The 15511-nt window shown below is 30.8% G+C and overlaps 1 protein-coding gene across 1 annotated transcript; it reads left to right on the forward strand.

Annotated features, from left to right (window-relative positions):
• The first annotated feature begins 5433 nt into the window (after positions 1 to 5433).
• On the forward strand, positions 5434 to 8881 carry LOC128997700 (crustapain-like). The gene is made up of 4 exons (XM_054423358.1): positions 5434 to 5521; positions 7197 to 7292; positions 7683 to 7835; positions 8666 to 8881. Exons 2-4 carry the CDS (start codon positions 7197 to 7199, stop codon positions 8693 to 8695), a joined length of 279 nt encoding a protein of 92 aa, XP_054279333.1. The 5' UTR covers positions 5434 to 5521; the 3' UTR covers positions 8696 to 8881.
• The last annotated feature ends 6630 nt before the right edge of the window (positions 8882 to 15511 follow it).

Raw genomic sequence — 15511 nt, forward strand, 5'->3', positions numbered from 1 at the left:
TCTCCTTTTTGTTATTTACCATAATTGTAATTAAAATGATGTTAGTCATGTAACTGAGTGCTGTAGACCTTTTTACATCCTTTATTCGTGGCCAAATGAAAAATAGTTCCTGGTCCAGAAACGATCTTGATTTTAATACGATCTTCAGTTTCATCTAAATTTGTGTCTAGATATCGTTGGTTATTTATTCGTTACTATTTGTCACTGGCATATACTGTAACAAAACAATAATAGAATGAAGGAAAGAGCCCTAATATATCCAAAAGATTTTGTTTATAAAAAAATATTAAATTACTGAGAGGCTTTTTGCACTATATTTGTTACCTTTACTGACTTATGTCTGAAGTGAGAGGTTAACAGGTTATTAAAAATATTAAATTAACATTGTGCCTAAAATTAGAGAAAATATAGTTGCAAGAAATATTAAATTAAAACAAAGTGGTGAATTTAAAACACTAAACACTTTGAAGGTTTAAATGTAAGGTATTTAGTATTGAAAATTATGATGATAATATGCATAGTAAAGTGCTTTAAATTACGGTTACTAATATATTAAAAATTACTGCTACGAACTGTCAGGTTATTTAGTTTAAATATACAGAGTGAGTTTCTACTTAGCGTGTTAACTTCGCCAGTAGGTTCTCCTCACTAAAAGGAACAAAAAAGGTCCTATAAACCCATGTCCGATTTTCAACCGTTTGGCTGTAATAGGGGATTTTGTGTTTTTCTTATTTTATTAGACTTTGCTCCACAATTTATGTAATAAAAACTTAACCAATTACTTTAGAGAGTTATAGTTAAAATCATTGAAAAGAATATTAAATTTGCTCTAAATCAAAGGTTTCATTCAACAATTATACCATTACATAGTCCACGTTATATCCAAAATAAAGTAAAAATGTCATTAAATTAATTAATTATGAAAATGTTCATGAGCCCACTTTGATACATAAACCTGCATTTATGCAATGTTGAAATGCAAAAAAACTTGGTCATTTAATGATCTTTCAAATGATATGCTATTCAATACTATTATTGATACAAACCAGTGAGAAATTACTAATAAACTACAATAAAACACGGTTTATAGATTTTGTTTTTGCACAGTTTTACTGTTGATAATGATTACTGTATACTCCATGTTGTATTTTATTGAACAATCTGATAAGATTTGTACATTATTTTAACTTTTAAATATTTATTAAAATTATCTGAATTAATAAAATGTATAAACTCTAGGTTTTTCACATTTTCTAAGATGTAGTGTGTTTGATTCTTAAATGCTGTATAATTAGTTTTACCTTGTGCTTGATTAAGTCAGCTTTTATTGATTTGCCATCTATAGCTAGATAACTCAGCTGCTGAAACATACCTTGTTGAGTAATTTGCTGTTTTAACTTTATATTTCCAAGTCAATTAAGAGTTTTTCAACATTTATTAAACTATGGAGCCTTTTACCAATCAAGAGTATGCCAACATGATGAATACAGTAATTATTATTAACAGTAAAAACTGTGTCAAAACAAAATCTGTAGACCGTGTTTTATTGTAGTTTATTAGTAATTTCTGACTGGTTTATATCAATAATAGTATTGAATACCATATCATTTGAAAGATTATTAAATGGCCAAGTTTTTTATGCATTTCAACATTGCATAGATGAAGGTTTATGTATCAAAGTGGGCTCATGAAAATTATCGTAATTAATTAATTTAATGACATTTTTACTTTATTTTTGATATAACGTGGACTATGTAATGGTATAATTGTTGAATGAAACCTTTGATTTATAGCAAATTTAATATTCTTTCCAATGATTTTAACTAGTTTGAACAGCTGTTATTTAATGGTTAAAACATTACGGCTATCACGGATGTGCTAGAGTAAATTATACCATTATATTTTAGAAACATTTAATTGATTTCTATTGGAGTTTACAACTAAGTTTAACAACAGCTGACTTTTACTCCCCAAAGTACTCAAAAACGTTTTAACTCCCTATGACTATATATTATAGCTCTCTTAAAACATGTTAAACCTTTTTTTTTATTCACATCAATCTTCTTTTTTGTTTAAATATATTATTTCAGTCTTATAAAGGGGATAGGGTCCAATCGTGTTTTAGCAACAACGCTCTGACAGTAGCAGGGTACGAACAGAGTGACGTGACCCTTGGGATAACAAACTTTAAATCGAGTTGGCTGTGATACATCCGACTTGATTATTCTCAAATTCTCTGGTTGAAAGATGAAATGCCCTTCTTTTACTACAAACACATAAAGGATCTTTTTCACTCATATTATCAAAATTTGTATTTAAAAATTCACATGGCATTAGGGCCTACTTAGTTTGTTATGGAATAGTATATGATATGCATTGTATTTATTATTTTAAACATGCAATTTTGAGGATTTTTGTTAATATTATTTATGTGCGATAAAAAAAGTATCCAAAACATATAATTTAATTGAAAATTAAACTACTTTTGATCTAAATTTAACATGCGACTTAAGTTACAATTAGTATTTAAACTATTTTTTAGCTATCACTAACGAATTCAGCAAGCAATGGCACAGTTTCATATATCTTGTGGACTTAAACACGATCTGTTAGTGGATTGCATGAGAACACTGTTAATCCCAATGATGTATGGTTAAACATGTGATTGAAATACAATACATTATGAACAAGGATCATGAGATAAGATCATTCGATAAGTATAACATATTTGGATAGGAGACGATGAGAACAGATTAAGTCCAAAGATGCATTTTAATATTGGTCCTGATTGAAGGATATGTCCTTGTGAAGGACATGTCATATATTATTGAGATCTAGTTACAATGGAGGATTATTAATAGGCATGCAGTGTTGATACGATACTCCCTGGTGTGGATTAACGTCCGCACTAGTGAGTACTACGACTATCCGCAGTACTATCATGATAATTAGACCAATTCGTTAATACCAAGGCAAAAATGTGGCCCAGATTCCACTATAAAAGCTGTAGGTGCATTAGTTGCCATTCGCTGTAAGGATTATTAATTAAGAGCTGTGTATAAGGAATATGTAGGCCTTTATTACTAAAAAGACTACAAGATCGCACCACTCAACTCCATTCATACTTGGCTTAAAATACCTACTTTGTATGGTCGCCATTTCATTGAAAAGTATTAAAGTATGGTTACGATAAGAGATTAATATATTGTACGTGAAGTATAACTACTTGTTATCCTGTTCGAGGTTGGCCTTATCACTGAACACGGGGAGGATATCTCGGCGTAAAGGATTGTAATTTTAAAATCTATCCCAAAATTCAGTTATCAGATGTATAGTTATATATTTAAACTAAATAACATGACAGTTAGTAACAGTAATTTTTAATATATTAGTAACCATAATTTAAAGCACTTTACTATGCATACTATCATCATAATTTTCAATACTAAATACCTTAAATTTAAACCTGAATTTCAAAGTGTTTAGTGTCTTAAATTTACCACTTTGTTTTAATTTAATATTTCTTGCAACTATAGTTTCTGTAATTTTCAGCACAATGTTAATTAAATATTTTAGATAACCTGTTAACCTCTCACTTCAGACATAAGTCAGTAAAGGTAACAAATATAGTGCAAAAAGCCTCTCAGTAATTTAATATTTTTTTATAAACAAAATCTTTTGGATATATTAGGGCTCTTTCCTTCATTCTATTATTGTTTTGTTACAGTATATGCCAGTGACAAATAGTAACGAATAAATAACCAACGATATCTAGACACAAATTTAGATGAAACTGAAGATCGTATTAAAATCAAGATCATTTCTGGACCAGGAACTATTTTTCATTTGGCCACGGATAAAGGATGTAAAAAGGTCTACAGCACTCAGTTACATGACTAACATCATTTTAATGACAATAAATTATGGTAAATAACAAAAAGGAGATAAAACAGTAACAAAACCAGGTCTTGGACCGTTCTATTTTACCATAAGCATACAGACGTGACTTTTTCCCCAGACACCCTCCACCAACAGCAGTCCTCTTTACTTAGCTCTGCTTCTCCTCGGGCAGTATCACTTCATCCCTTTCATCTCCTCCTCGGTCTAAAAACAATTAAGTCATTTATAAAATTCCATTGACTGAATAGTGAATCAACATTAAATCGATACGGCCCAAATAAAGTAAATTGATATGCTAAATCTTCGAATGAGAATCTTGCAAATGTTTTTTTGTTAAAGTTCGATTTTCTCCTTTTCACTATCCATCCCCATACCTAGTAGGCCTATGGAAAAATATTGTTATATTGAAAATTCGGAGATTGAGCTTGAGTGGTAATATCTCTTGTGGGTCCTTTAGAACTTGAAAAAGTGGTTTCTATGTGTTTGCGTTATTCAAATAATGCCTGATAACATTTTACGTTCAACCATGTGTTCAATATAAAATATCTGACTAACTTATTAAATCCAGTTCCTAGTTTCAGTTTTAAAAACAAAAAAATATAAAAATTATGTGCCTGACATATTTTGTATACATTAATTTCTTCATTACCTGTACTGTGAGCGTAAACGGCCGCAATAAATATCTAACGTTTAGCCTATTTCTATTTTATTTATTTTATTTTAGTAGGAGGTTGGTAACTGTAGACTTTGAAGTAGTGAACCCATGCTGACTGTGGCTAATAAGCGGCCTTAGAAATGGCTTAAATGGCTTTTGGACATGCTGGAAGTTGTTTTTGGCGGTAATGTGAAGTATTTTCGCCTTCTAGCTTAGTTTGTTAAACGAATTAGCATTATAACAAATAATATAGTTAATCACTAAAAGGAAAATTGCCTTTCTAACACTCACTCATTTTCTAACGTCGACTGCGCCTCGATTTTGAAACTTAAACCTAGGTCGAAAGGATTCATTTTACGCTCTAGTGATTAAATATTCTATTTCACGACATTCAGTTTCCAAATTTAGGTGGTTTGAGGAGAAGGTCTACCCCCAATAAACGCTAGCTCTCTTTGCTAATTGCACGATGCATATAATTTACGTTTTAGCAAACCTTATGTTAAGTTTCTCTTTCATAGGTAGAGGTGAAGGAAATGGATATCTTCCTCTAAAACCACCTTAATTTTTGTAAAGTTTAAATTATTATTATGGGGTATAATTATGATAGAAAATGTCCACAATCACCCTACAAATACTTAATGAAAAAAATACATAAATTGACTCCAAACAAAGGACTGCACTTTAATTACAATATCTAATGTATTTATTTCTGTGTACTGTACCTATTAAAAAACCTTACTTTGTTAAAGCTTATGTTTGATTAAAGGTTATGATCAGCTTCAATGATTGACAACAATGAGCAATTTTACTTGCTGTTAATCCTTATAATGGGAAATAAAATTAGTTACATTGTTGAGCTAACGTAGATTTAATTAGCTTTTTCATTAGTCAACTGATAAACTCATCACGACTATAAATTTGTTGCAACAAAAAGTCCAGTTATCTTGTACTTTTGTGACAACTAAGGTAAGTTATTACTTAGTCTTATTGTTATTCAATTGTAACAATACATAAGCTTTTAGGTGCAATTCCCACTACGCTTTAAATCAAAGTATGATCATTATTGTTAATATGTTAAAGCATTCACCCTATAATAAAAACTATTTCAACTTAATGCTCTGAGCGAATTTAGTCTTTAATTGAAAATTTTAAAATCGATAAAGTGTATGATTTCAAGCAAACACATTTTGTAATGTTCTCTTATTGGTAAATAGTTCAAGTTTCCAAGCCACAATTTAAATACATAAGTACATTATGACTCAACTAGTCTGTAGTACGTGTTGGCCTGTAGTCTAAATCAGGCCAGAATAAATAATTAAATATTGTTATATAATTAATAATGTTTCATTAGTAACATTTGTTTCAATGAAATTGTTTATTTTTTTTACTTGCATAGTTTATTTTTCTTTATAAGAGTTTTTAATATCAACCTGTTGCATGCAAACATCAAACGATGCAACAGGTTATACACTAAATGAGAAAAGGTAAACTTTCGATATATTATTAAATTAAAGGTAATGATTGAATCGTGCAGCTAAAATAATAATAATTTTGTTTCAACGGTTCTTACGTTTTGTGATTAATATTCAATACTATTTATTATAATAAAAGGCGATCTTTTTTCTATTATTGAAAAACAATATCCGAGATATAAAACATGTTTTGGTGAATTTCTTAAGTATAGAAAAAGTTTAAGCCGTAGGTCTCGTGGTAAGAGCAGGACCCGGGACCGAGTTACTTTTTCGTTTTGTGGTCCTCAGAGGTCAAAAACATCTGGCATTTAAGTGAATATGTATGTGTGCCTGTTATCACTCGAGCAAGAACAATCAAATTTTTATGAAATTTTGTATTAATGTGTAAATCTACATTTTAATCAAACGCATTCACGAACCAGCATTCTCGGACTAAGCTAACAAGGGTTTATGTGTGTTTTATAAGTTAAAGATTTGTTTTATAATTTTTTTACCCGAACAAAATTGCAATCAACTTCTAAATTGCGTGTAAACACAAATAATTTACTTTATTGAATCGTTGTTATCGAGATAATGGTTAAGAATAAAAAAATACTATAAATTAAAAAAAAATTAAAAAAATTACTTTATCTCATGGACAGAACTAAATAAATGTCAGTTCGCATGTTATATAATACGTTTTTGGTCATATTTAAAAAAAGGTATTTATTTTCAAATAAATTATCAACATATCGCAAAAGCATTGCATAACCTTCCCTGTAGCAAACCTATGTCCTCGCTACACAAATATTATTTAAATAGGGAATAAATATTACTTTTGTTTAGGGACGCATAACTATGGTTAAGAAGTAAAATCCCAAAAAAAAGGAATTTTTTAAGATTATTTTCCTATTCTTATGGACATTACGAGTAAATAAAATGTTATTTTACTTATTTGATTGACTTATTTGATTTGACTTGATTTGATTTGACTTATTTGACACAAAAGGTGCTATAGCTCACAGTAGGCCAGCTTGACTTGGTTAACAAGTTTTCATATTTATTTCAACACAGGTTAGTAATTCACGTCAGTACACATCAGTGACTTGCCTAAAATACGTTCATATTTATTTAAAACCGGCCCCAATAGTGACATTTGTTAATTATTCCAATGTTGCTTTGTTGTCAAGATGAAGCTGTTATTGTTGTTCACCCTTGTTGCTTTGGGCTACGCAGGCAAAATCCTCTACTCTAAGGAGGACGAGTATCAATGGGAGCTCTTTAAGGTAAGGCTTCTTAATATAACTTGATCAAAGAAAATGTATAATTTTCTTGTTTTTTTTGTTTGCGTCAGAGATAGATATTATGTAAGAAAGATTAAATGGAGATGTTGATGAAATAATTAAAGTTAGTCCATACCTCTTTGGATACTAAATAAAGCTTCTTTCGGGTAGACTTTCAATCCGTATCCGTTGGCACAAACAACCGAATGAAAATACCGATCGATATGTTGAATAAAAAATCGAATAATCGATATTTTTATTCGGTTGTTGTGCCAACAGATACGGAAATCTACACCTTCTTTCTATAAGTAGTTTCAAAGGGATCTATTCAGTCTAATTTATATAACTATTATATAGCTATTTATATAACTTAAACTAAATCTCCAATTTCAGATTGGATATGAAAGAGTATACGCTGATGAGGTGGAAGAGGAAGGTAGGAAGGCAATCTTCATTTGCAACCTTCACGATATCCGTGAACACAACCAAGCCTACGATCGAGGAGAAACTACCTTCACAGAAGGAATCAACAATTTCGCTGACTGGGTGAGATGTAAAAATATCTACTTGGTATATTGATCCTATATTTATGACATTAGGACTATGGTATGACCGTATGGGGATGGTTTGCTATTACGGGCCCTTAGTAATATCATAGAGTAATATCCTTAGTAATATCCTAAAGAGTGGAAATCCCTCAGAATTGATCAACTACATGCCAATCAGTATACTGCCGTCAATCGAGAAGGTGTTTGAGATGCTTGTTTTGTCAAGATTTAAGCCATTTCTAAGGCCGCTTATTAGCCACAGTCAGCATGGGTTCACTACTTCAAAGTCTACAGTTACCAACCTCCTACTAAAATAAAATAAATAAAATAGAAATAGGCTAAACGTTAGATATTTATTGCGGCCGTTTACGCTCACAGTACAGGTAATGAAGAAATTAATGTATACAAAATATGTCAGGCACATAATTTTTATATTTTTTTGTTTTTAAAACTGAAACTAGGAACTGGATTTAATAAGTTAGTCAGATATTTTATATTGAACACATGGTTGAACGTAAAATGTTATCAGGCATTATTTGAATAACGCAAACACATAGAAACCACTTTTTCAAGTTCTAAAGGACCCACAAGAGATATTACCACTCAAGCTCAATCTCCGAATTTTCAATATAACAATATTTTTCCATAGGCCTACTAGGTATGGGGATGGATAGTGAAAAGGAGAAAATCGAACTTTAACAAAAAAACATTTGCAAGATTCTCATTCGAAGATTTAGCATATCAATTTACTTTATTTGGGCCGTATCGATTTAATGTTGATTCACTATTCAGTCAATGGAATTTTATAAATGACTTAATTGTTTTTAGACCGAGGAGGAGATGAAAGGGATGAAGTGATACTGCCCGAGGAGAAGCAGAGCTAAGTAAAGAGGACTGCTGTTGGTGGAGGGTGTCTGGGGAAAAAGTCACGTCTGTATGCTTATGGTAAAATAGAACGGTCCAAGACCTGGTTTTGTTACTGTTTTATCTCCTTTTTGTTATTTACCATAATTTATTGTCATTAAAATGATGTTAGTCATGTAACTGAGTGCTGTAGACCTTTTTACATCCTTTATCCGTGGCCAAATGAAAAATAGTTCCTGGTCCAGAAATGATCTTGATTTTAATACGATCTTCAGTTTCATCTAAATTTGTGTCTAGATATCGTTGGTTATTTATTCGTTACTATTTGTCACTGGCATATACTGTAACAAAACAATAATAGAATGAAGGAAAGAGCCCTAATATATCCAAAAGATTTTGTTTATAAAAAAATATTAAATTACTGAGAGGCTTTTTGCACTATATTTGTTACCTTTACTGACTTATGTCTGAAGTGAGAGGTTAACAGGTTATCTAAAATATTTAATTAACATTGTGCTGAAAATTACAGAAACTATAGTTGCAAGAAATATTAAATTAAAACAAAGTGGTAAATTTAAGACACTAAACACTTTGAAATTCAGGTTTAAATTTAAGGTATTTAGTATTGAAAATTATGATGATAGTATGCATAGTAAAGTGCTTTAAATTATGGTTACTAATATATTAAAAATTACTGTTACTAACTGTCATGTTATTTAGTTTAAATATATAACTATACATCTGATAACTGAATTTTGGGATAGATTTTAAAATTACAATCCTTTACGCCGAGATATCCTCCCCGTGTTCAGTGATAAGGCCAACCTCGAACAGGATAACAAGTAGTTATACTTCACGTACAATATATTAATCTCTTATCGTAACCATACTTTAATACTTTTCAATGAAATGGCGACCATACAAAGTAGGTATTTTAAGCCAAGTATGAATGGAGTTGAGTGGTGCGATCTTGTAGTCTTTTTAGTAATAAAGGCCTACATATTCCTTATACACAGCTCTTAATTAATAATCCTTACAGCGAATGGCAACTAATGCACCTACAGCTTTTATAGTGGAATCTGGGCCACATTTTTGCCTTGGTATTAACGAATTGGTCTAATTATCATGATAGTACTGCGGATAGTCGTAGTACTCACTAGTGCGGACGTTAATCCACACCAGGGAGTATCGTATCAACACTGCATGCCTATTAATAATCCTCCATTGTAACTAGATCTCAATAATATATGACATGTCCTTCACAAGGACATATCCTTCAATCAGGACCAATATTAAAATGCATCTTTGGACTTAATCTGTTCTCATCGTCTCCTATCCAAATATGTTATACTTATCGAATGATCTTATCTCATGATCCTTGTTCATAATGTATTGTATTTCAATCACATGTTTAACCATACATCATTGGGATTAACAGTGTTCTCATGCAATCCACTAACAGATCGTGTTTAAGTCCACAAGATATAATTTATTCACTACACGATCTAATATCGAGTTTCTAATCCACAGATAATTGTTTTACTGGATTACAGTAGTGTGTGCCAACCTCCTGGGCAATGTGGTTTGCTTTTACAGTCTTAAAATGTTATATATTCAATGATTTAACTTAGGTGTAATGTCAACTACTCAATTCACAAACAAACATTTCTATGCGTGAAACCTTTTCATATCATGCAGCAAATACTAAAATCAAGAAAAATATTTAAGATAGTAACTCACATAAATTTATTTACAGATACACTTGTTGAAGATCATATTTTTTATTTCTTGTCCGTAATAAAGAATCTGTTATATTTTTTTTACTAAACCATGTCAGCATTGCAATATACAGTAATGCATGCAAGATTTTAATATTTGATCAATTATTATTATATTTAGATTTTTATAAAAAAATGGTGATACTGCAAAAACAGCAGATACTCTACTCAGTAATGGTGTCAGTTTTAAATGAAATTTGAATTAAGTTTTTATAAGAATAAAACCATAGTTTGCATCAAATGCAAGTAGATTTTCGATTCCTAAATTTAAATATATTTAACCCTAAACACCTAAGCCAAATGATGGGTTATCCGAATATAAATATTCATAATCTATGGAAATGTTATGTACTTATAGTCAATTTATGTTACAGCCTTCCTGTTACAGCGTCGAGTGCTAAAATATAGACGGTTATGCATTAACTTTTTCCTGCTTTATAGCATATTTACAAATGAATTATTTAACGAAATCAAAAAGTTATTTAAATAAATGAAATAAGCAACAATTTTTCAATCACATTTTATAGTGTCAATATTAACATTAAATATCCAAATGCTAAAATAATATTAAAGATCAATGTTGTATCCGTATTATGGTTGAGAAAACTTCGAACCGAAAACAGATTCTTACAAGGTTCAGTATAACATTTAACAAATTCAAATAATGTAGTTAGAAGAATAAAACTCATGACCGTTAACGAGTATAATAAACACAAACTATTATAAACAACAAAAACTGTATTTGAAATTAATTTAGTCATATGTAATATGCATGGTGTACATTGGACGCTCAAATACCAGTGCAGTGTCTGAAGAACTCTGCTTTAATCATGCACAAACAAACGACTACACAGTGTATTTGCTAATTGGCTTAGTACCATCCGAATACATAGGGGTTTGAGCTTTCTAACCTTACAAAGAAACCCTTTAATTGTTTGCAATCTTGCAAATTTAAAATTAGGACGAGTAAATATATTTGTAGTTGACGGAATAGTTTATAATTGATAAAATAAAATAAAGGAAGTTGACTATATACGTTTAAGATCAACGAATGACACACACTCAAATTACTAAATTCAATTCATTAATTCATTTCCAGAAGATTGTAGATGTACCATTCCCAAATTTTATTTTACAAATACATAATTAAACTGTGTTTTCTTAACAACACACTCAAGTAAATTTAACACATCTTTTAACACAAATCACGAATAACTAAGTCTACTTGTTTTACAATTTAGCTCTAAAATACGCTTTTCACTAATATGAAGAGTAAAATAGGTTGATGTATTTACTTGGAACATTCCAGTACTCATAAAAGTTCATTCTGTTTGCGCACAGACAGTATGTTGAAATAGAAAGGGCGAGTAAATGAGTACTGTAATGTGATAGTCAGCTAAATGATACATCGTTCTGCTGACTAATGACCTTTATCCTGGTAATTATACTTCTTTTAGCCTCCGTCCCTATGTACAGGGTGTCCCCGAACTCTACAAAAACAAGTTTAATTTATAAAATTGTCGATGAGTAAGGTTGCTATTTATTAGTTAATCTTTAAAATCAATTCTGCATTATCTAACACATAATTCCTTAGTTCATCTATAATTTATTAACACACTAATTTTAGACATCTTTTTCAATATTAAAATAGGTATAATGCGCATACTTGTACAAGAAACCAATGGACTTTTTCACTTATAAATTAATGCAGGCACTGGCAAGGAAACGAGAATTTAATGAGTCTTCTTGTGAAGATTAGATTATCTAGACTAACGCGAACCTATTACAGTCTGTTATCTCAAGTGTAATATTACTTAACAGAATGAAATAACATTGATCTAATACTTATAAAACATAATTGCTGTTTTAATTTCACTTAGCACACACTTGGAGTAAAAAAGTCCATGAACGAAAATTGATATAGTTACCTTCCCAATGATGAACTTTAAAAAACAATAGTGACCTAGCGAAAACATTTTTCTTAAATCTATTATCCGTTATATTATTAATAATTTTTATATAAAAATGTTTAATTTTCTTGTTATAGTATTAATTATTTAAGTATAATCTTCCTTATATTTCCGAAGTACATAGGGGTTCATCGTGGTCCATTGATAAATATAATGTAATATAAAAATCTCTTTTAAAATTAAAGTTTTATGTTTAATAGGAAGGTCATTATTGTTATGTTATCCTGGGTAGTCTATATTTAAAAACTCAAATACTAAAAAAAAAAAATTTAAAATATAATACCTCTCATGCTTACAGGAACTTCTCAAAATAGTATTTCTTTTGCAAATATTCCGTAATTCAATTTAGTTAAAAAAATTTGTTTCTTGACAAAAAATGGGTTAGTAACGTTAGTTTGTTTTGTAAAAAAACAACGACTGACAGTTATACAAACAGAAAACTCCATAGTACCTTCTTCATTGTTATCATCGTCTTAGTCACCTCGGTTAAAATTTGTCATTAGTGGAGTACCTAATTCACCATTGGGTCTATCAAATCCCGGGTACAATATGATACAATTAACATTCTATTAAGCCTGAGGAAGGAGCTGGTCTAGGGGTAGAGCGGGGAACTTCAGTCTCCAAAGTCGAGGTTAGTAATACTGGCCTGTCTAACGGATTTTTCTCAGTGATAATGTCACGACATCTATAGACCTAGCATGAAGGACTGTGGAAGACAGTTTTGGGCTAGAACGGTGAAGATTAATTAAAATAAAACCCCTTTAAAACCTAAAAGTTGTAAATGAAAGCGTATATTTCCACAACGGGCATTATTAATTTTGATATTTCCCAGATGCAAATTTAATATCGTAAACGTTAATAGCTCCGAGTCCAAGATAAGGGATATAGATACCATTAATTGTTAAATGGCTAATTTGCATGACTCCGAGCATTTGCTGCCTTTACGACTTGTCATGTTGAGGGTTTATGTTTAAAATTGCCATCACTATTTTGTTTTAATTCTTCAGGAAATAAATTTACATAATAGTATATTTGTATACATTTATATCTTTATTGGTTTATACGACACTATAAATTCATGGCGTGTATAGGTGATACAGTAAACCCTTGATAACAAGACTCTTATGGGGGTTGTAAAATAAGACTTGTTATCATGGTTGACTTCTTAGCAAAGTTTGTAATTACATGTGATAAGGGGTCAAATAATTTTAAGGGGATTTGACAATGACACTTGTTATCAAGGGTGACTTGTTATCGTAGGTCTTATCAAGGTTCCACTATATAAAAAAAATCCGTACGAAATTATATATTATTTATGGGGTAATATATCCTTTTTTTTCAAGAGAGCACAGTTTTTTACATAATCACCTAGTTCCTCTACTGTAATTTTTATTCAAGTGTTTAATTTAGTACTCGTAGAACATTAAGTTTATTTGAAACAATTGCCTACGATATTGATAAACAATAAACAAATGGATGTAAACAAATTAGACTCCAATCAACAAAACAACCTAGGTGTGTTCATCACAAAATAACACATCTCATATTTCCCTAAATAATAACTCGATGTTTGTATTGCTTTGTTGTTATAGTATTGCACTTAATTGAGGTCAACAAATGCACCTCCGGTCTAGTTTCTGAAACCAATCTCGATACCACACCTGCGCGACTCTAACGGTTCCTTCTCACGAGAGATGGTGTGAGAACTAAACTTGTTTTTCTCGCAAACATCGATTAAATAAATACATTCGAAAATTGAAATAATCTTGGAATTCACAATTAATTGTGAGCAATTTGAATCCTTTTTACTAACTTCGAGTTATACCGCAAAACCAACAATTCCCTTAGAATATTTCTCGTCCATATGGATCAGCTGTCAATGTTGTTAGTTCCGTCCGGTGGACTGTAGAGGTCATGTTTTTTTTTGTTTCTTGTTATTCAAGTCATTTGAAACTTTGCTTAACCAAATAAAACGGTCTAATGATAAACAATAACTCATTCCCTAGTTATAAAACCAAACAGTAAAGCACAAATCATGAAATTAACCCTAAAATAATAAATCTAAATTTCTTCGACACTAGCAATACGTATCACCGAACATGAACTAGACACGAAAACGAGCTTCAACATTTACAATGGGATGAGAAGTTTACTTCTTGTAGGCTAGTCTATGGTTAAATACAGATACAGTGTGATTAAAAAATTCCGGAACAGTGAAATTGTATTTTACCTTTATACAGAGTGTCCAGCTATTAGGACAAACGTTAATAGATTATTCGTAAATGTCAAAACATCCAAAAAATACAATACAATATTATTGTGTCCTATTCAAACCGTTTAGAGCTCTCTGCCTGTATGTGCTTTTTGCAAAACATTCATAACTCTTACCGGTTTGAGCTATAGCGTTTAGTCCCGTTGCCATTTGATGTTTAAATGTTAATGGATCATCCATTATAATATAATTACGATATATTATCGTGATATCACATAAATTACAAAATAATCGGTTTTCGTGGGATACCTGATCTTTTTTAACGAATTACCATATTAATATATGGTAAAACATTTCCTTTAATCATAGTAGATTTGAGCTTTTGAAAGCTATTGCGTAATTATACACCAATATCAACTTTCAACAGAAAACATCTTTATCAGGGTCGCAATTGCTTGCACTAGCATGCTGATCACAAACGCAATGGTCGAATAACATTGGGAAACCGGCGTGCACACTCCACTGCTCTGTTGTGTGCATAATGGACGCTCAATCATGACAACTGACTGTAAATGGGGACATTTACTGGCGTGTGCTAGTAGGTACACGATACTACCAGTATTGCAGAAAGCTATATGATAGAGCAACGCAAATAAAATACAAGAAATGAATACCTGAATTATTGGATCTTTAAAATGAACCATAGGAATTGATTAATCGTTAGGGAAGCAGAGTCCTAAAGAAAATGTAGTTTTCGTTGTCATTCAATCCTACTCTACATCATAAGTATTTAAATAATACCTCAATAGTAAGAAACAATGAAGCAGGACGGCTATAAAGAGGATAATAC

The sequence above is a fragment of the Macrosteles quadrilineatus genome, unplaced genomic scaffold (genome assembly GCF_028750875.1).
Source record: "Macrosteles quadrilineatus isolate MER2022 unplaced genomic scaffold, UCM_ALF_1.0 Scaffold_6__1_contigs__length_79288215, whole genome shotgun sequence".
In the NCBI taxonomy this organism is placed as follows: domain Eukaryota; kingdom Metazoa; phylum Arthropoda; class Insecta; order Hemiptera; family Cicadellidae; genus Macrosteles; species Macrosteles quadrilineatus.

Excerpts from the sequence above, each read along its gene's own strand:
- LOC128997700 (XM_054423358.1), top strand. The coding sequence starts at position 7,197 with ATGAAGCTGTTATTGTTGTTCACCCTTGTTGCTTTGGGCTACGCAGGC. Across the intron at positions 7,293-7,682 it reads ATCAATGGGAGCTCTTTAAG|ATTGGATATGAAAGAGTATA; the intron begins GTAAGGCTTCTT and ends CTCCAATTTCAG. Across the intron at positions 7,836-8,665 it reads TCAACAATTTCGCTGACTGG|ACCGAGGAGGAGATGAAAGG; the intron begins GTGAGATGTAAA and ends AATTGTTTTTAG.